This window comes from Plectropomus leopardus, chromosome 12, assembly GCF_026936395.1.
Source record: "Plectropomus leopardus strain MGB_pleo_1.0 chromosome 12, ASM2693639v1, whole genome shotgun sequence".
NCBI classification, from domain to species: Eukaryota; Metazoa; Chordata; class Actinopteri; order Perciformes; family Serranidae; genus Plectropomus; species Plectropomus leopardus.
This window is the reverse complement of record NC_142187.1, coordinates 9,263,287-9,286,134: the sequence shown is the minus strand read 5'-3', so window position 1 is coordinate 9,286,134 and position 22,848 is coordinate 9,263,287. Positions and strand designations below refer to the sequence as shown.

The 22,848-nt window shown below is 37.6% G+C and overlaps 1 protein-coding gene across 2 annotated transcripts in view; it reads left to right on the top strand.

The window, feature by feature from the left end:
- The first annotated feature begins 3,960 nt into the window (after positions 1 to 3,960).
- Positions 3,961 to 22,848, top strand: part of LOC121951761 (vasoactive intestinal polypeptide receptor 2-like) — a 57,681-nt gene continuing 38,793 nt past the window's right edge. Inside the window, exon 1 of one of the 2 annotated variants that reach the window (XM_042498220.2) lies at positions 3,961 to 4,224. In XM_042498220.2, coding sequence (XP_042354154.1) covers positions 4,174 to 4,224 — 51 coding nt within the window. In that variant the 5' untranslated portion in view covers positions 3,961 to 4,173. Of the gene's footprint in view, positions 4,225 to 20,055; positions 20,239 to 22,848 lie in introns of those variants that run through there. The other variant, XM_088085383.1, reaches the window with a different exon arrangement.

Genomic DNA, 22,848 nt, shown 5'->3' with positions numbered 1-22,848 from the left:
TCCTGCTGTCAACCTAGACCCAACTACCAACACACAGGGCTAAAACCAGCTCATCAGCCCACAGTATCAACAAATTCTTAGCCCAAGTCGTCCCATATTGCAACTTTGCAGTGGACCTCCACATGTAATTATTACATTTTAAGTATCCTTCTGCATCTTCTGTTGACATTCTGGGATGCCTTGGACAGTTAGGATTTGACCACAAGGGCATGGATGATTAGGTTTGGGAAAAGAGGCACATGATAAGGTGTAGAAAAAAAAAAAGTTTGTTGAATCCAACTACCACCCCTCTCACCTGCCCTAAAGGGACTTCCATGCTTCTTATATTAAGTCATTAGACACGATTCAACGTGATACTGTCCAACGGTGTATCATGCCTACATGACAGGTTTTATCTGGCCACATTCTCAACTGATGCCAACCATCTGTGTATAATGCTGCCCCAGCAGGTGCTGTCTGGCCATCCGCCGGCATATAATAACACCGCAAACGGTTTTGTCTGGCCGTGTTCTTTGCTGAAGACATCCAGTTAGCATATCATGCGGACGCAGAAGGTGGCTTTTGGCATCAGGATCTTACACTGAAAGCACTGCAAAAGCGGCTGTATTTGACAACTTTGGAATGAGAATGGGTTGACAGTGTATAAACCCCAACTTTCCTTCCACTCTTTGCAGGATAGTTGTTCCACACTCAGTGGTAGCTACTTTCAGGCCTCTGCTCTTGTCGTCGCAGACAAGCTAATGACAGCGAAGCTAGGTCAATCGCACATACTTCCTTTGGTTGAGGTTGCAACTTCAGTAGTAAAAGTTGACTAAACTTGAATTTCACTTAATGTGAAGATGTGAATTTGCCTTGCCACCGGAAGCAAATGTTGTATTCGCCCCAACTCATGCATTGAATGGAAGTAAACGGCGGGCCCATTTTCGCCAATGTTAATTTTGCGCATGTGTGAGCATGCACTAATACTTGTTTGTGTCCTGTGCTCCAGCAACTGTGTTTCCTGGCCCGCCTGCATGTTGCAAACTTATTCCTTCTGCTTCCAGCAGTTCTGCTGCCATTTACCCACCTTGGCCATCTCCTACTTTAGCGTCTCCTGCAATAAACCCGTAAAACTTTATCTGCCCCCTGGTCTGTGTTCAGTTTCAACAGTTAACAGAAACATGCAACATGGGGCCTCTGTTTAGACAGAAAAAAATGTGGTGGTGATGAATCTGTAGTTTAGTGGTAATTAAAGAAGTGGAAAAACTGAACTGAAAGTAATGAACATCATGGGCCAATAGCAAATGTAAACATGAGGCAGTCATGTCTTTTACAAGATAACTGAACAAGTAATAGCTTAAGAAGTAAGGAAGGCTATATGGCTGCACTACTTTTTCAGGAGGAGGTTAGTGTGGAGGGTTGGATGCACAAAGTACTGGACACTGAAGGCTGCTGTTTGCATCCCATCTCTTACCAAATAAAGTGTTCCCTTTTGTCGTGAGGACATATTTATATAAGTCACTCATTAAACAATCTTGCCTCAGTGTAGTTGCTGTTCTACAGATTTCGACGATATACGCACTCCTCCGCAGCAGAGTTTACCCAGGTGTTACCGAGATTGTAAATACACAAACTGATTCCTAAAATAAATATATGTCCTGTTTTGCTGCCAAATGCTCCACTGTTGGAAATATTTTATTAGGAATAACCCCTTGAGATGTACCATCTGGTTTTTAGGAGGGCCCTCAAAGCTTTTTTTTTCTGAAAATGATGCTGTGAGAGTACACCAGAACAGTAAAGTTATGAGCCAGGCAGATAAACAATGAAAACTCACTTGCTCTGTGAAACCTGTAGATTCAGCCTCTCATTAACTGCAGGTTCATCACTAGGACCTCTTTCACATGATCACATGATGCATTATTCATATTAATTAATGGTGAGATAACTTAGTTAAGAGCTGTTTCAAGACTGGACTTTGAATTTTCATCTCTGAGAGCCAGGGGTCAAAATTGTGAAATGAAAATGGATATAAGGATATGAGAGATGCTTTCAGGGGAGGTTTCTCACCCAATGCAGATTTGAGTTAATAAAATTTGACATATCATCACCCCACTGTGATGTACTAAAGAATATAATTCAATGTCTGTACAAAAGACATGTACAGACACAAGAATGTCTGTACAAAAAAAGACTGTATTGTTTGAGGTACAAATTAGACCTCACTATCAACAACAGCCCTGTAGAGCTGCAGAGAGTTATACAAAACCTAATTATTGAGTCATAGCACAGTGGTATTGGTGTTTTATTTTCAGACCTATTCAATGGTACACATGGAAGACAGACTGTACACAAACATTAGGGTTGTTTGAATAGTCAGCAGGTGTCTGCCTAGTTCATTGTATAATGTTCATATGCTACGTTTACTTTATTTCAAACCTATTTTCTCTCAGTCAGTCTCAATCATTCTGGTGTAATATTAGTCTCAAAGCAATTTTCTCGGTAGTCAAGTCAATTATTTAAGACAACACTGAGACGTTGGATGACAGAAGAATCGTTAGTAAATTTGAACTGTCTGAAAGTTCAATTTTTTCTCATTTCTCTCATTTTAACAGCAATATTGTCCTAACTTTGATGCTGTTTTGAACATAAAAGTGAGGGTATGTAACTTAAGAAAGAAGAAAGAAAACATTTTGGCTTTTGCAAATCAAAAAATGAATTCATGAGCAGTAAAGCCTAACCTCCAGCCTTACTTGACCAGTAACATGTTCAATTCAAATAAAACTTTATATTCAATCAAATCAAGACTTAAGTGTTAATACATCTAATACTGTGGCGCTATATGACATGAGGCAAGGATTCCCAACTTTTTTGGATTATGACAGTCATTCTTATCCTTTAATTTCTGCCAGAGACCAATTAAAAAAACACTCAGTGTGGATATGAGTTATTTTCTTTTTTAGATGGTTTTGGTTAAATGTGTTTTAGAAGTATTAGGGGGTGAAAATGTCCAGTGTGTCACGAGGAAAACAACAACAACAAGAAAATGAGCCAAACATTATTTCGTGCAACGGAAGTATTTGGTGGGCCCTGAAATTTTCCTTGTGACCTATTGAGGGGTCCCAATCCCAAGGTTGGTAGTTTTCACATTTAATAGTCAGACTGAATATGTGTTGCAGATAAATTGTAATTGTTGTTGGAATTCAGTTCTTAGGCAAAATGAACATTTCAGATACTCACAATGACATTCCTCCTACCTACAACTGTCAACCGTAATCCAGTTCTGACACGTCGAAACTGAATTACGGATATCTCTAACTGTCGTTTTGACTGGTCAAAATGATGTTATAGATATGACTGAAAATTGTGACAATCAAAATGTAATCACGACTAGTCAAAATTAAGTTGTTATCTGTGATGTGAATACGGGATGGTCAAACTCAGCCGTTAAATGTGCAAATGGCTTGCCACAGTGACAGTCAATTGTGCAGGGGCGCTAAACCAACCATTTATAAAGTAGTATTAAAAATGTAAAAAATATATTCTAAAAGGAACAGGAAGTGTGTGTGTGTGTGTGTGTGTGTGTGTGTGTGTGTGTGTGTGTGTGTGTGTGTGTGTGTGTGTGTGTGTGTGTGTGTATAATAGTGCAAATGAATAAATATTGAATTAAAATGGTGTAAGCTGATACACTAGGCTATAATACATACATTAAGTGGATAATTACAGCTTATGCTTTAAATACTTTTCTATATGGTCAATAAAGTGAACCTTGGCAGCTGCCTTTTGTACAAGGTGAAATCAAATCCTTATTAATGTAAAAAAATATGCAGTTTTTATAAATCGGATGCGACATTGATTCTCCACGACAGTAATGCTCTCCGAAGCTTTTATTTTGAAATCCAGTGCCGGAACTCTCGGTGCCTATCGTGTTTTGACGGCTGAAGGCAGCTGCAGGTCACTGTTCACTCTGCACATTCAGCTCAGTGGTGGTGACCAGCGTGGATACTGGACATCGCCGGCTTCTCCTTTATTTTATGCGTTTTTTGTTCTTTACAAATTCATGGATTTAAAACAGTATTCACATCCTGTTAACGGGATGAACAAGTCTAAAGTGGAGTTTAAATGAAGTTCGGACTCCTGTTTTTGTTTTTAAACTGTTAGGGGACCAAGTGACTGGCTTCTACCTGAGGAGTGAAGATGAAAAGTTTGCTCTTCGTCACCTTGTGTTTCTCGACGTGTTCGCTCATGGTAAGTCTATCTCTGCACTATTTACAGCGGTGATATGAGTAAAGATGAGGGTGAGCTAGAGGAGCAAAATGACACTTTAAACCTATTGTAGGCTATTTCCCTAGTATTCATATCTAGAGGTCAGATTTTATTTTTACACATTATACCTGACAATATGCCAACATTGGTACCATCTCACCGAAAAAACACATTTTCAAGGTGGAAACAAAGAGGCTTATTGTTATTACTAATGATGAAATATCACATTTATATTGCTATAACATAATATTCAAATGATATGACCATGTCTGAGGAGTTGTATTTTTTCTCTCTGCTGTCTTAGTTTTTATATTACTGTTACATGGGCTATATTAAGAATGTGGAGGGTATTAAGACTAAGTCCTTTGATTGTGAGGATTAAATATAGTGTTGCAAGTAATTACTTTTATTATTAAGCAATCTGCTCGTTATCTTCCCCTGATGAGAAAATGCAAAATTTTATGAGATACATTTATGTTCGTGATTGTTGGTTGTACAAAGCAAAATTTCTTAATATGTCAGGGTGTTGTTTTTGTTGGGGTTTTTTTGGGGAGTATTGTCTGACATTTCAAGGTAAAATAAGATAGGATAAGATAATCTGTTATTACTTACACAACGGCAAAAATTTGCATTGTTACAGCAGCAAAGTGATATCAAAGTTAAAAAAATATATACACCAATTGCACTTGAAAAATTATTTTACGGACTTAATGATAAATTACTAATGAACTTAATAAGCTTTAGTCCAAAGATATACATTTATTGTCTTACAAAGCTTCCATATTCACACTTGAGAAGAGGCAAGCAGTGAATATTTGGGCATTTTTTCTTTAAAAAAATGTCAAAATTGATTGTTTATGAAAAATCTTGCCAAATTAATTTCGTTTGATCAATAAATTGACCATGGGCTAATTGTTTTAGCTCTATTCATTTGAAATGTGATATGTGATTATGATGAGTTTATCAGGTTTTTTTAACCAAATAGAAATTTAACCAGCAACAAAATTTTTGAAAATTGATTAGTTGTTGCTAAGTCATTGTTCCAGTTAAAAGCCAAACATTCCCCTGATTCCAGCTTCTTAAGTATGAAGATTTACTTTTTTTCTTATGTGATCATAGACTGTATTTGGGCATTGGACAAAAAAAGTTTAAACTCTTCCTTGGGCTTTGGAAATCATTATTTTATGACATCTTACAGACAATAGAGTCATATGTTAACCAAGAATCTAATAGGCTAGATGATCAAAATAATGTTGTCTTTCATTGATTTAGATAATCTATTGAAATAATGTCTCATTGGTTGTTCTTGTTGATCCGACCTTCAGCTGCTATCCCAGTGCCCTTTTGCAGTGTTGATCCACCTCACAGGATAAACAGTGCTCTTTTCCCATAAACCTCCTCTGACTAAAAGCAGACTGGGCTGTCAAAATGTTCACATCACCCAAAACAAAAGTGAGGGTTTAATTGTCTAACTGATGAACACTGCCACCTCAAAGTATACAAAACCCCTTTCATGTAAACACAGTTGGGGGTTTTTCGCTCCTTCTCACTTATATTCTGGAGGGGATTCAGTATTGTTCTTGCCCAAGGGCACTTCTTAAGTTTAGATGGATACTCATTTCCCACTTGAGCATTGGTTCAGTTTCGCTTTAACTTGGACACATTTATCTCCTTTTGGAAATCCTTTACTGAAATTCAGATGCCCCTGAATCTTGGTGTGAATAGAGTTAGTGTCATTCTCATTCAGCCCAATCATTTGAAGAAAACACTGGCATTAATGTTTCTGCAAACCATGGATAGGTTGTATGTGTTTCATATCATCTATCAACATTTCTAAAGTGATGTATGAGCTGGCTTTCTTCTGGAGTTGAAGGGATAGTGGATGGCGTGTAGCCTAGGCAAGATGTCTGCCATGCTGCAGACTGCAGCAGCCATCTGTGTGAGACCAAAAAACAACAAAACCAGATGCATTTGCTGTGTTTCCATTGGCTTTTCAGCTAAAAAAGGCTTTTTTTGTGTGGGTTTTTTTTAAAACACTTTCTCATCTCAACTTGTCACATACTGCAGCTTTGCAGTGGACTTCTGTACTTAAGGCATGTAGGTATTAAGATATTTAGGCGCACATGGCAGGTGCTATCCAGCAGCTTATAATAACACTGTGACTGTCTCTGTCCTGCTGCACTCCACCCGAAAAATGACAATTTGGCAATTCTCTTTTATGCTAAAAGCATTGATAAAGCTGCGTTATTTCATGAGTTCATAATGACTTTTTTTTTTTTGTAACTCATTGCTGTTTTTTACCGATCCATTGCTAGCAGGATTGTGCTACCAAAAGCAGGTATTTTAAGCCAAAACGTGTTATTTTCATGACCATAACTAAGTTGTGCCTAAACCTAACAACATGTTAACCACAGTGTTGTTGAAATGTAAAATTCCAACCATAGACTGTATATAAAGATGGTTGCCATTAAAAAGTGAAGTCAAAAAACATCTTGATTGCCCCCTGGTGGCTGGCATCAGTATGGGTCATAAAGAATTTCAAGATTACAATGGTATTTTTTAATTCTGGAAGGAATTTATTGGCTCAGTTGTTCATAGGTGCAAAAATAAGCTACACATTTATCCCTAAAGAAGTATTATTAGGAGCAGCCATCAATAAAAGATAATTTCACAGCTCTGATTGATGTGTACCTGGAGTTACTTTTATCAAGAGGATAAGAACTTTGCTTTTTTTGACTGTATGACACTCTGACTTCAACAACCACTAACACCACATACATGATGTTTGCTGTATGTATAGAAAAAGGAGGCTCAACCACATATGTGTATATAGAAATCAATGGATAGACAATGGGCTCATTCGAGATGAATACATTATACATACATTACATTATAATGACATAATTAGGAGTTGAAGAGGTTAAGCCAGGTCTGTCAACATTTGTGCAGCCTCAGTGCTCCAGAAGACAGTAGGGACTCAGGTGGGAACAGGCCCCCCAGCCACAGTGGTATATTAAGCTCATCTGTCTGGACGTGGGCTGCAGGAGATCCAACTCAACACAGTGGATTTTAAACACAGTTAGAAGAAACGAGCACACAGTAAAAGCAGAGGGGGGTTTACGCTGAATATTTTTTACCCTGCCAACGTGACTTTAGGTCATCAGTGTGGATTTTATCTGATAATGTTTGGCAGAACAGATGATACCACATACCTGGAATCAACAGACAGTGTTAACACACATCTGCTAAAAATGTGTTTCCATTTGGAAGAAAAGAAAAAAAAAATCCTGTTATACAGTGTGGTAATAACAGCACAGGTAGCTCCATTAGAGCAGGGTAGCACAGCTTTCAATTAATTAATTTTATTGGCTATCAGATTTTGAATATAAAAAAAAGTGAAAATCCATATGCGACGTTCAATATTAATATTGTGGTAGGATGCCACAGATAAGTTAATGTATGGTAAAATCTGCTATTTGCAGGACACCTAAAACAACACCCAAGCACATTGATATTATTTGAATTGTGAACCTTCAAACAATTAAACTTTAATATTTTTTAAACTTAATGAGAGCTCAGATCAGCTTGATTTGCTGTTTGTTTGATATCATGTCAGTGTACACAAGCACGTGTTCAGAGATCAAGTTTTTCCAGGTGAGCAACATCAATGCATGTCATTCATAATATGCACCACATGAGCCCATCAAATCTGAATAAATAGGCAGGAGGTTTGGGCGGTATGGTACATTCATATTTTCATACCTTCCTAAAATATCACTGAGGTAGCGTTGTATGGCAAGATGGTGAGTGTGCTACTTACTTTCAAAATGTTTTGAAAAATAATATTCTCACACTATTTTCTTAGTTAAACAGAGATATACACTTCATTCAAACCCCACAGAAACAAAATACAACTCATCCAAACTGTCATGGTTACTCTTGCTAGTAATCTAGTTAGAAACTCCACTGTTCCAACCACCACCATCTCTGGTTTGGTCAGAATAAATCCTTAATTCACCAAGTTAGATTTAAAAAACATGCTGTTGTTCCCCATAGGAGTGGTGTCTCTATATATGAAAGTTTTTCAAAACATACCTTTCAGGATTTCTAAATACCCTGGTATACTGCCCAAGCCTACTAGGCAGTTGCTCAAGTGAAGCAAATTCTATCTATATAACCACACATCACAACATAAGACAGAATAAGTCACCCTCTGTCTTTTTGACCCTTTCTTAAGATAAGGACCTTTAATAGGTAAAAAAAATGGAAGAAACCTCAGAAAGAGCAACAAAGAGGAGGGATCCCTCTTTCTAGACAGACATGCATGTCGTGTGTACAGAATAAACCATCAAGTAACGTAACAGTATAGACAAGATGACAAAATTGTAGATGGATTATAAACATGTTTGAAGAACCCTCTTCCAGTTTTCTTCAAACAGATAGAACCTCTCTGCTGTATGAGAAAAGACTCTCATGGGTTTTCATTTAAAAAAAAATCTCTTTATGCCAATAAAGAAAAAGAAAGGAACAGAGGTAAACAGTCTCAGCAGTGTGCTGCATGTATAATCACATTTATCTGTTTTACGTGTAGTCTTATTTGAACATAACATTCATAGTGTTCCTTCAATTACTCATCAACTCTAACAGAGAAAATACACTGTAATGTTATTAATTAACATATGTTCTTTGACCAAAAAAAAAAGGATCAAAAGGAAGAATGACGTTATGTTACCTCCCCGCTTCTCAAAATACAAATAGGTAATAGGTAGGTAGGTAAATAGGTAACATACATTGAACTGACTACAGAGAAAGCTGAAAACATCTTCATGGTCTTGTTAACAATATCAGCTGTGTCACTCTGATGTTAATCTACACTCTCCCTCTATAATAGTGACAAAATGTGAGCGCGCCAACATTTATGCAGTAAACATGCTGCAATTGTCAATGTGCGCATGTTTCAATACTGGGTCAGACTTGTTTTTTTTAATGTAGATTTGGAGACTGTTTTATTGAGCCAGAAAAGAAGAATAATGAACAAGTGAAACACTCAGACATGAGTAACATTCTGAGTATGTTGAAATTGTGTTGAAAATAGTGGATTTGGACACCAGAAATCACAAGCATACTACTCTCCCTTGCTCTCTCTGTGTGTGTGTGTGTGTGTGTGTGTGTGTGTGTGTGTGTGTGTGTGTGTGTGTGTGTGTGTGTGTGTGTGTGTGTGTGTGTGTGTGTGTGTGTGTGTGTGTGTGTGTGTGTGTGTGGTGAAGACCAGCTCTTTACAACCTGCTGTTCTGGTCTTGTAGTTTGCTGACCCAGACTTCCAGCTGCCAGCTCAGTCCATTCGAATTGGAGGTTTTCCAAACTACAGTCTGCTCAAAGGGATGTGAGATTTAGTCTAGTTTCTTGCTGAGGACTATTGGATTGTTCTCCAGCCGGTTTTGAAAATATTTCATTCTGGTTGTTGAGCAGCTATGGAGAGGTCTAAACCTTTGTATTAGAGCAGCAGAAAAGTGATGATAGTAACCACCGGTTCAGTCTGTCTGTGGGTCGTCTGTGTCGAGGATCTGCAGTCAGCTGCTGTAAAGCCTTTGCTTTGAGCCATTATTTACACGACCGCAACAGGAAATTTTTTAAAAAAGCATAAAGACAGGTAGATCTTTTTGCTTGGTAGTGGGACTAAAGTAAGAATATTAAAATAAAAGAAGATTCTCAAGTTCTTATATTTACCAAAATAGGGGTTTGAAAAGTGATAGTTTAGGATTTTTTAAGTGGGGCTGTATGAGATACTTACTTACTTATTCATTTGATACAGTAAACAAGCTAACGGTGCTAATAACGGATCTGCAGTGCGCAACAACATTATTTGCCAACACTAACAAAAGCCAGAGAGTGTGTCTTATTAAGTTGTTGTGAGCTGTAAATTCACCACTTCTAAGCAGAAGAGAGACCATAATGTTATCTCAGAGTGTCTCTTCCTCTGTGTTTGCTGCAGCCTTTATCAAAGAGTAGCGTGAAAGTCAAGAGCATTCACTCCGCAACAAAGTCTGGAGATGTCCCCAGAAGCACACTGCACAGAACACTCACCAACAACAAAAAAATGACTTGAAGCAATCTCAGTTGACTGAGGGGTCTCTGACTGATGATAGAAAACTCTGACTTTCAAGGGGCCACTCTAATCAAAACTAAAAGGCAACACTGAATAACCTTCTCAATGGTTTAGACCAACGTAACTACAGGTGAAAGAGACCTAAAAGAGTCTGAGGAAGCAGGTAAATCCCTCAAGTTTTTCTAGATGTTCATGTCATTGGGTTGATTGCAGCCTTTTGTCCAAACCACAGTGTGTGCATCTCCTGGGGTATTAACTCATACAGAGTGCCCACATGGGGAACCGGCAGGGCTGATAGAGATGAGAGCGCGTTTTTTCCACCTCCAGAGGGATCAACATGAAGCTTATGCTTCCCCAAAACCTACACCACACCCACACTGTCATGCTCAAAATGCAGTCAGGCAATAATTAATCCAATTAGTTGCTTATTAATCAAATGCTACTCTTACATTTTAACACTGCATTTCGACAATGAGGCAGCAAAGCATAAGTGCAAAAGGGATTGAACCTACGCACACCCTCTCTAACAAGAAACAACTGAAAGGGGAAGAGCTCTGAAGTGAAAAAGAAATGCTGCTTTAAGCCTACAGTTCTTCAAATAGACATACATTTTAAATAACCCTTTGAAGTATTACTGCCATAACATGCCACTAAAAGCTTTAAAGGCTTTAGATATTCAAAACACAAGTGATGTGCAAATCCATCCATCTTTTCTTGCTACAGCATATTACACTCTGTTGAGTGGGGTGGTAGTAAGTGATGAATTTAAAGCGCAGTATGATGCTTCATTAAAGCTTGAACCATCAAAATACGAGGCTCCTATTATATACAATAGATTCATTAATCGATGAATTTACATTTTGAGCAAAACAACGTATAAATGAGTGGTGCCAGGTGATAACTGTGATGCTCGTTTATGTTTTCAATGAAACTAATTGGATGAGTCACTTGAGACTCACAGTGGAGAGCCACAGATGCCCTCTCCCTCATATGGAAATGTATTGATTTTTCACTACCTGGCCTGCTTGTGTAGTACATTCTCTGCTTTACATGTATTCACTTCACTAGAAAGATGACAGCATTTATTTTCGTGGGTTGATAGAGGTTTCTACCACCGTTGGCATGGTGTGGTAAATATAAAGTGGCAATGAAAGCATGCAGAGTAACTTTAATGAGAAAAATATTTTAACTACAACTTTTTAACTTAAACCCCATGAAACTTTGATTGATTTATTTTTTTTTTTTAGTTTTATTGTGTAGTTTTTTTTTAGTTTTATTTGTGTTATTGTGTTTAGTTGTATGTGTGTTCAGATGCCGTTTGCAAGCTATTTGACCCTTTCAAACCTGAGCAGGTTTGATTTCTGTTGAAAACATTTTGGGGGGAAATACAATGACCAACTTGGCAAGAAATGTCCTACAAATTGCAAGAAATTCATAAAAGGTGACAAGATCATTACCTAAAAATAGTTTTTTTAGAAGACTTGAGAATTATTTAACTTGTCCTCCCAAAAATAGGGAAAAATGTCCCGAAAACTATTATTTATAATTATAACAATTTTATATTTAAAATTCAGTTTCAGAAAAAAAGTACCATAGAATATATAAAATAAATAAATTTTATTAGCACTTTTTCAAGGTCAGGTTTTTTTTGTTTGTTTGTTTTTTGGCTACTTTTTTTTCTTTTTTTGCTGCTCTGTTTGGGCTTGTTAAGTTTCTCATTGCTGTCTGCCCATGTTACTGAAAGAAATCAAATCAATTTTCTCAGGTTTTTAGGGGTAAAATTAGTAATAGTAATTTTGATGAGAGCAAAGAAGGAATTAAGGTGTTGTTATTATCAAAACGTCAGGTTTTCACAGGTGAGATTGTTGTTTGCATTGCATTTACAGTGTTGTATTTTATATCCTCCATAGCCTCATAGCCTTATACCCATATGTTAATTATTTTAACCATAAAGATGAAGGTCCAGTAATCTTAAAGTACTCACTTTAACCCAAACCAGGATTTTTCCTGAAACCTAAACAAGTTGTTTTTGTGCCTAAACCAATCCCTAATCATATTGTTGTAATATCATGATTTTAAAGAACTTGTTGTTGCATTTTTGAACTGTGGACACTGCCATGATAGCTGTTTCCTCTCGTTCTCAGTCTTTGCTAAGCTAACCACGCCCTGTCAGCAAAGAAAGATATAATGATATTATCCAAAGTTTAAACTGTTGCTGAGATATACTTAAAGCTACGGTATTTATTCATTTATTTATTGTCTACCTTAGGGTTGAAGAACTAAAGACACACATAACCCTGACTAACTATCACAATGTTATTACGCTGCTGTATTGACCAAATATTTTCTTACCAGCAGACACTCTTCTCCAACACCTTTCACATTATGCATGGTCATTAAATTGAATATTAGTTAAAAAAAATTTAAAAAAAAAAAAAAAAAAAAAGGTTCATGGAGTTTTAGGCTTTTGGGTGTAAAACTAAAAAATAGATTTTGGTCAGATTTAGTTATGTGTAAATACCTTCTAAATCGAAATTTTAAAAAAGTAATCAGTGTTTTATATTTTGAACTCTAATAAAGTATCAAAATACAAATAAACAAGAGATCATCTTGCAATGAGATATCTATGTGGGACAGGGGTGTCAATTTTGGGCCCCGATCTCTGGCTCCATTGCTCAGACTACACCCACTTTTGAACTCAGCCTTCATTTTGATCTCAACAACACATCGGTAACGCTTTGTGGCTGTATTTTGCACGGTTGCAGCATTATTGGGTTGACAAAAATCAGCTATAATAAGCTATAATAAGGTGTCGCCAGGACCACATTTTGCCATGTAACATTGTTGCAAAAAAAAAAAAAAAAAAAAAGCTTGTGTGAGATCATGTGTGAATGCAGGTTTTCGAGGTTTGTCTCTTATTGGAGTCAGAAACTGTGCTGACATGGAGCAAAAGACACCCACCAGAGCTGGGTGCACTTACACTATCTTTTACATCAATAATTCAGAGTACATGCATCCATCTAGTAGTTAAACCAAGCGGAAGTTATTGTGAAAGATGGCTTTCCTGACTAGTTCCACCAACTGGTAGTATCCACGTTTTCAATATGTCTACATTATGTACTGACAGTTGTGGCATTAATGACATTAATTTTAATTATTTTATTAATTTATTGAATTATTTATGGATATTTTTCTAACATCTGGTCAGGCAGAGGATAAATATCAGCTTCCTTTTTTGTTGATCAAAGGTCATTGTCCCTGGAACTATTCAACCAATGAACTAAATAAAATGGATACATTTTAAAAAGACTATGTCATCTCCAATAAAGTAAACGTACAAGTACAAAAATGTCAGTCGGAATACATTAATAAAAGTAATGCGTCAGCTAATAAATCAGATCAAATAAGTATTTGTTTTACCACAGAGTATCTAAAAGATACTAAATGAGTCATCATTTGGTCAACAAACCTTTAAAGGTGCCGTAACTGCATACATTTGTAATTTTTGTGAGAGTAGGAGTGCTTTTTTTTTCCAAGGGGGAGAATATTTTTGAAAGCTTTTTGTTGTTTTTGTATTTAGGCCACAGAAACCATTGAGGCATAATCCATTATGATTAAGCATAGGGCTGCGATTCCTCATTTGCACTTACCAACAGTTGCTTTTGTGCCATGAGCATAAACATTAACACAATGAGACAAAACACTCACCTTCATTATATGAGGCTGGCACACAACAGAGCAGAGTGTAATAGAGGCACTAAAAATATTAATAGCTCTCTTTGGTGTCGGTATCTTGTACTTCTCATCATCTGGTTTGAGTGTTGGTTTATTCCATTGTAAATCATACTGGATTAAAGCATTAGTTCAATAGACCCTAAATGAGATTGACAGTGCTTATTGTCCCAAACCCTGCTCTGTGTTACTTGTTCTTTTCTTTACAAATCTCATGAAAAGCCCAAAACTAACAATATATTTGTGACACTAAGCCCCAAGCACAATTATTCTCATTGATAATGTAAAATTAGTCCATAAACATTCAGTTTTCTAAAAAATGCTTTAGTGATTCTTTGAAACAGCTAATGACTGTAGTTTTTAGCACACATTACTCAAAAGGGAGGATGTAATGCATTTTTTATGCATGCTGATATAAGCTTATTGCATTTATCTGTATCAGTTTGTGAAGGTGCGATAACAGTATTTTCCACAGAATGAGGGTGTATGGGTGGCATTAGCTGACGACAGAGAGGGGGAGCGGGGAGACGGCAAACTTTCTTTTTTTGTCTTGTAAATGTGTGTGTGTTCCTTTATATCATTCTGTGTCCCCCCTGTGCAGTGCAGTCGGAGCTCTCCATGAGTTCGTTTTTCCTCAGCGTTAGTTTCAAACTCTAGGAGTGGCTAACTGATCTGTCGATCAGTTTAGAGCTGATCAGATCAGACTGATGGATAAGAGGAGCAGCTGCTGCGAGTGAATGCAAACTTTGAGACCCCTTTTACATTCCCTGGAGCTGGCGTTCTGCTGCTCTGTCTGTGCCCATAGTAGCTCTGCGTTCTGAGAGATGCAATGCATAACTAAACGGTATATATATTTCAATAGCGCTCCTAATGAACAATCCACTGCCACAAATAGAAGCTCTCTTTGTGGCAGCAGGTGTTTTAATTGTGGCAGGCCACCACAAATAAGTGAATGTGTGGGAAACCATACAAGTAAAAAGAAATTGTACTGCAGAAATTCCAATTATTTGAAGTCAGTGTCTCCATTACATTAATCACTGTCATACTGGAAAATGTCCCACTGAATACATCATAATCTAACCTTGTGTTGCACTACTACAATATTGACAATATTATAGAGGCTTGTGAAAACTGAAACAGATTGGTATACTGATGAAGTCAAGGTTACTGGAGCATGCTGCTTCTAGGGTGGAAAGATGTGGCAAACCAACTGTGACTGACCAGTAAACCAGTCCTGTGAGAGGGAGTCTGGCAAAAGATCTTGATAATGATTCACCAAAAAAACAAAGCTGGCATGCCTTATTTTACGCTGCAAATCTTTTTTTTTTTTTTTATTTCAATTTTGGCATTTTCAGCGTGTCAATTTTGAGCTCTGAAGTTGTTCTTCTGCCTGGTAGCGAAAAGGGATTTTGAAAAATAGTAATACACAGTGAGCAGAAGGGAGGGAGAATGCTGGCCTAAATAGCTGGCCAATGGCATCCCGATAGTCGCTGTCTAAATCTGGTGAATCAGATTAATATTCATCACAATTGTATATTGTAACATGCTAATTTACCCGCTATCAGATCTTAAGTCAACATTTTCAACATTTCAGCCTCTTTGTTGCAGACACAATATTGATTTTTTCATGTTAAAACAAATATATTTTATATATGATTTATTGTAAAATATATCTTTATGATTTTTGACTTTAGGAGAGAGAGAGAGTCAGAAGCTAAATCTGACTTGGCAATTAAACGATTTCTGCTTCTGATTAAGAAATATTCAAAAGTATCAGAATTCCTCTTTTTAAGCATCACATTGGTGGTACTCTGGGTTCATTCACTGTTGTGACAAATAAAGGGAAGTCGAGTGCGCTGTTCTCTGATGCGTCATGAGGACTGAATCCACTGAGTGACCGTGAAACCCCGGAGCAGATGGAGGAGTCGGATGGGGCAGTACCTCAGGGCCGTCTCTGAGGTCAGCGGTCATGTCTGTGGATCCTTCCGGAGTCTTATTTTATTTACATGACTTACGTTTGGGTCAGCTGTGGCATAAAGGTCAGAATAGCAGGGCTGATACCCATAGGACCAGCTGGGAAAATGAATGAGCAGCAGCCGTATCCTCCCTCTGCTGCTACTCTCCCTGCAGAAAGCCCTTAAAGCAAGCCGCTGATGCTTTAACCGGCCACGTCTAAAAGTAAATTCAAGACAGGACTTTTCTTTCATGTTAAAAATAAGTTTCCATGTCAGTCAGACCTTAACACAGAGAGTTGATAATGTGAACCGTGATATGAGCTTGTTGGAAAAAGTGGAGCTTCATGTTGCTCCAAGTAGCGCCTGCAGTGTGATTATTGTGATAAAAGAAATCAGGAAACCACATCTTCAAGCCTCTGTGTAATCTGATTCAAACTTTGCTTCCCACACTCACACACACACACACACATTCACAGTGCAGCTCTGATAAGCACTGTGAACACTCTTTTATAGGAAGTCTTTGCTTTGGGGATCTGTTACTTGAGTACAATTGCCCATTTGTCGATGTCTGATACCACATTCACACCAGAGGCTGTCTTTTATATGATTCATTTCTTTGATAAACAACATTCTAAAGGATTTATTTTGGGATTTTTTTTCATGATAATATGACGTGATATGGCATCATGATTAGTCATTTCTTAAAGCTAAAGCAAGTTCATAAACACAGGCGTTTCATACAAGGCATAGAAATGCATTGAACAACATTTGAATAACATTATTTCAGTCAGTTTCTAAAGTGATGTATATATAAGCTGATTTTTGCAGAAAGAAAAAAAATCTTGCAGTGTGGCTTAAGCAGGGTACATATTACAAGATAATCATCCGATTTCGGGCCTGATTCCCCCCTCCCGACCAAAGTCAGCAAAGGCCTTATTATCTGATGGCTATAAAGATTATCTTGCCAAATTTTGTTGTGATGTGAGGTGTGTTAAGAGTGATCCTTCCCAATTTGCCCAGAAGATGATCGGGGCTGCCCCGATTTGAAATTCTAAATATTCAATATTTCCGTTTAGAAATCCTGTTGAGTTGGGGGAACACCGAGGAAACTCCTTACGTAGCAGCTTCTCTCAGAAACAAAACAGAAAAGCAACTAATGTATCTCCTTCAGCACAAGCAAGTAACCTCACATTGTTTTAATAAAGCCACTTAATTGCTTATTTTTGGAAGTTTGCGGCTCTGATTCGACTTGATTTGATTTGATTAGTTTACATTTGATTCAGTCTTTAATTTATTCTATGGAGGAAATTTGTTTTCACTGTCTGTACAAATAAACACCCTGAACAGTTAACGCACAGGATGCATGCAGCCAAGAACTTCACAGCTTGTCGCTTGCAGCTCTTTACACATACACTGAATGGCTGTTACTGAGAAAAACAGATCAAAAATAGTGTCAAAACTGGGTTGAATTTTCAAAAAAAAAATTTAAGGATTAACACTGATTTTGGCCACTTGTATCTGTGATGTGATTCTTTCTGTCACAGCTCATGACTGCCCCTTACTGCTGACGCTGCAGAGATTTGCCTGTTAACCTCATGCTCCATCTCACCTTCACTTGTGAGCAAGACCCCAAAGCTACGGAAGCCCTGAGAGGCAAGTGAGTGAAAAAAAACAAATTCTGGTGAGGCATCACTACCTCATGTTCTAAATAGGTCTGAAAGATTTCATAAAAACCATGAATGTTTTTCATCCTATTTAGAGCTTTTTTCTCAGTAGATCAAGTCGACAAAATTAACTGTCAGAACAGCAATACTACTGTTAGGTTAAGTTAAAACTTAGTGTTAAGTTAGTACTTCATGTACATTCACATATATCTCTGCAATATAGTTTACACTTTGAATTATAAAGGCAATGTGTGAGCACAGCCCCTATCCCCTATCTTGCAATATTAACAAAAGTGAAAAGCAATTTGTATATCGGCTCCATCATTCGGATTCGCTCCAAAATATAATGGATTCTTACTTGGCCCATGCTACACCCTTTCACCATGTTTCATAAAAACTGGATTAGTAGTTTTCCATAATCAAACCACAGACTGTAACTCTCACTTAAATCATCACATACTGGTCTAAAATATAAATCTGATCTGTTTGCGGTCGAACATGATGGCTGATAGATTCAGTGTTAAATGTCATCTCTCCAGTGAGGAGACGTGTGACACTGCAGGCCTAAATCTGACTCATGGGTCTTCGCTGTCACCAGTCAAAAACTCCTCATTTACATCCTCCCTGACATCATCATCGCTGACCGTGTACAGTCTACCGAAGCAAAATGTTTCAAAGATAAGGCTGAGATTCAAACTGGAGGTCAAGCGTGAAATCTTGTCATGGAAATGGGTTGAATCTTTGCTGCCAACGTGCAGCCAGCAGCCATGACGGCTCAGGGCCAGTGAGTGTCTGCTCATACGGGTCATTTTCTAAAAGCATGACAGAAGATATATTTTGTTTCTCAGTTCAGTAGACTTGTTGGTTAATCTAACTATGTCTTAGTACGGTAGCTGCAAATACTTTAATACTGCACTGCCAATGGTGAGCCACAGTATCTTAAAACCTTAAAAACTTACTAAAAATATTACATACGGCCTGTGTACTTTTTGTTCTTTGAATTTTCCTTTCTGAAACAAAAATAATAATTTAAAAAAATACTTGATTTTCATCTTAAAATCTTCAAATGAAAAAAGGAAGACAGGCTAGTTTACTTTTTTTGGGGGGGCAGAAATGGAATATACAGAACAGAAATGCTTCTTAATTTTTGGAAAATGAAAAAAACAACCTATTTCTCATCCGTGTTTTCTTTGTATTTTTCATTTTACTTTATTTTTATGATTGAAACAAATAGAAATTAAGTTGCATTTCTGTTCTGTGTATTCCATTTCTGATCCTGAAAGCTAAAAATGACTTGTTTTTCATTTTTGAACATTGAAATGAAAATTAAATAATCAATTTATTCATTTCTGTTTCTGCTAGGACAATTCAATGACCAAAAAGTACATTGACCCATAACTGTTATTATTTATTAGCTTTTTTTGAAGCTTTTGAATATATCTTAGCATCTGAATATATCTTATATCTAATATATATCTTGGGTGGCACGGTGGCGTCGTGGTTAGCACTGTTGCTTCACAGCAAGAGGGTCCCTGGTTCGAAACTCGGTTGGAACGGGGTTCGTTCCGTGGGCGAGGGCCCTTCTGTGCGGAGTTTGCATGTTCTGTTCCCCGTGTCTGCATGGGTTCTCTCCGGGGTCTCTGGCTTCCTGCCACAGTCCAAACACATGCAGGTCAGGTTAATTGGTGACTCTAAATTGCCCTTAGGTGTGACTGTGTGCATGTATGGTTGTCTGTCTATATGTGTCGGCGTGTGATAGTCTGGCGACCTGTCCAGGGTGTACCCCGCCTTTCGCCCGATGACAGCTGAGTTTGGCTCCAGCCCCCCCGCGACCCTTACGAGAGAGGAAACGGTTACAGAAAATGACTGACTGACTGACTGAATGTATCTTACAGTCTGTAGAAAACTCCAGAAAAGCCTGACAAGGGAGCTTCAAGTCAAGTTGTTTTCTATGTTTCAGATTGTAGATTTAAACATTAAGGCATTTTGCTATAATATTTCCTATTTTGAAAAAGCTTTTTAAGTAAAAAAAAAAAAGTCCAAATATACAGTACTTTGTTATATAATGGAAGTAGTAGCTGTAGTGATAACACATCTCTTGTGTCTTTAACATGTTTTTCTGCTAAAGAGCCCAGCAGCCATCGCTAAGTGATTAATTTGTCATTTTCTCCTTGTCCTGTCATTCATGCACTTGAAGAAAGAAAATTTAGGCTCAAACTGAGTGAGGCAGCTTCAATATTTGGGATTAGACATCACAGGTGTATCTCATGATCTTAATTGATGCTTGCTAGAACAGGACCATGATTATTAACTTTATTCATTCCACCTGTGCTTTTCCTTCAGTGAAAAGCTTTGTTCCAACTCCAAAGTACATCTTTACTGTTTTTACAATCAGTATACAATATATCAACATACTTTACACTTTTAATTTGACATTACATGTTGCATGCATTTAGCATAAGCAAGATAAATGCATTTTATAAGCAGGAACTTGGGATTTCCAACTTTGCAAACATCGCTGGGATGCATCAGGTATCTGGTGAGTGTGTTCTGCTGCTTCTTGAACTTTCTCATACTTCACTTGTCTCTGTCTGAGCTGCAGATCTGCGTTAACTCCTGCTGTAATATCTAATCCAGTGAACAGTAAACTCAGGGCAACACAATCATCCCCCAAAGCTCATTTGGTGGCGGCCAGCAGCCAGTGGTGCGCATCATTGCTGAGTGAAGCCACAGCAAGAAAACACAGGAGGAAAGAAGCAGAAAAGACTGATTCATTACCATTTATTAAGCTCAGGCATTAACCAAAGGGAGACTTTTATAAATACGCTGCCACTGTTATTAATTTGTTCTGTTATGTATTTGTACAGAACATTGATGGTAACTTTCTCATTTTTGATAGTCTGAAATTTCTTACCCTTTTGCTATTAATAAAAAGGCAACAACCATGAGCTAGAACATTAAGAACTAAGCTTTTTTAGCACTTTTGGCTCTGATTAAAATGTCCGAAGCTTGTATATGTCTGAATATTTTAAACAAATTTAACGGCATAACTCCAAGGATGGCAATGTCACTCTGTTGGCTGTTCCATCACTTTGGTGCAGACCAAAACATCTCTACATATCTTTGCATTTTGGACATTCATGATCCCCAGGGGATGAATCATACCAATTTTGGGATCTCGACTTTTCCTGTTGCACCACCACAAGGTTCACATTTTTGTTTTAGTGATTTTTTGCAACTTTTTGATGGATTGCCATGGACTTTGGTATTCCCAGGGTATGAATCCTAAAGACCTTATGATCCTTTTTCCTGCAAAACTTTATTGATATTTTTAATGTAGATCCACCAGCAGCTGGGCACTTTTGGCTCTGAGTAAAATGTCTGGCACTTAAAGTCTGGGTAAAGTAAACTCAGGAATTTGTTTCAAAACAGTAAGTATGGGAAACTGATTGTTGAAAACATGTTACAAAGACCCTTTACAATATAGTGGAGTTAGACGGTTGACTGTTTTTTCACCATTTTCCTGTTTTAAGATTTCTTGGGCGGGCCTAAAACCATAGCTCAATGACACACTGGAGCTATACTTAGCATAAGCCCGCCCCTGACAATAGAGTGGTGAAGGGACGATGTATTTTTGTAGGCCAACCAGGAAGTGAGCATTGCACTGGTTCCTTCGTCAAAAACCTTATGGGATTTTTGAATGGGATTTTCGGTTATCGCCAAAAATAAGCTCTGTGACTAACACAAGTTTATGAGATTTACACGTTTTGTTCAGCATGATAATATTCACAGATGAACACCACTTTTGTGTGTTTTTAAGCGTAAATTAAATCACCAGAAGCAAACAGCTATTGTTAGGCTATACATGAACGACATTGCGGTCGCACGTATTAAACGCCACCACTACAAACACTGTAAAACAAGTCAAAACACGATCAAAAAATATTAGAAACAGATAAATGTACAAGTTCGAGTGTGAGTCTGTAAAGCTGTAAAGGCGGACAAGTGGGTTTAATGAGTTTCTATGTCCGCTGTGATGATGTCTAACATCCCCGACAAACCCTGTAGTCCCATTTAACTACTTGCTAGCAACCAGATTTTTAAGATTAGTAAAACCTTAAAAGTTCAAAAATCGTGTTTAAGCGGATGTATTTTAAGTTGTAGAATAAAACATCTCAATGTCTTTAGCCTATGTTAACCACTTTACACAGACTTTAAGGCATTTTAATTTGTCAGATACTTTTTTGTATTGGCATTCCCATTAGTATTCACTACTTTGTGTTTAGTGCTTTTTAGGATTGGGTACTGACGTACTTTAAGGGTACAGTATATTGGTATTACCAAGCACTGATGCATACTAAATTAATTTGTGCCAAACTTTGGCACCACAGAGTACATCTGGTTGAGAATGCTCGGTTTCGACAGGAGGCAGAAGTGCACAAAGCGCACCAAAGCCTGAAAGACCATGGAGACGCCAGGTTTGACTTCAGACTAAACCTTGCTGGCCACTGAGATCCACAGCTGCTTCGTTGGTTTCCCAGCAAGCCAAAACTATCAAAACTATTGCTGCAGCACTAATCAGCCACGACAGTTTCAACATCTGGACTGTTTTCCTTTCTGTATTGTTTTAGTAATAGCTTAGTATCACTGCTAGACTAGAAGACATAGTGTATAGCGTCACAAAATGTGCAGTGGCCATAAACTCTTTAGGAAAACACATAAAGGTCATCAATTTTCAGTGGGTGTAAGTTGTGAGTTTTATTTTAAGGGACATAAAATCTCCCAAACCATCACTGTGAAGTTTAGCCGACAGAACCTTTGGAACATGAAATACTGGACTTTGCTGTGGCTGCTATCCAGCGCTGTGATAAATATGTCACTCCTGCATCATGCTTTCTGCCAAAACACACACACACACACACACACTCTCAGACAGGTGTGGGAACAAGGACTTTAAAATGTCTTTGGCTTCAAACACCAAAGTGGAAGATCAGCCAGGAGTAAACAAAAAAATAGAGATGAGTGGATTGGAAAAGAAATTAGAGTAGGTAGAGAAGCCACTAAAAGCAACATCTGACAGAAAGATTCTCTTGTGTGTGTGTGTGAGAGAGAAACAGTGTTTTTCATCCAGCTGTCAAATAATTCTTCA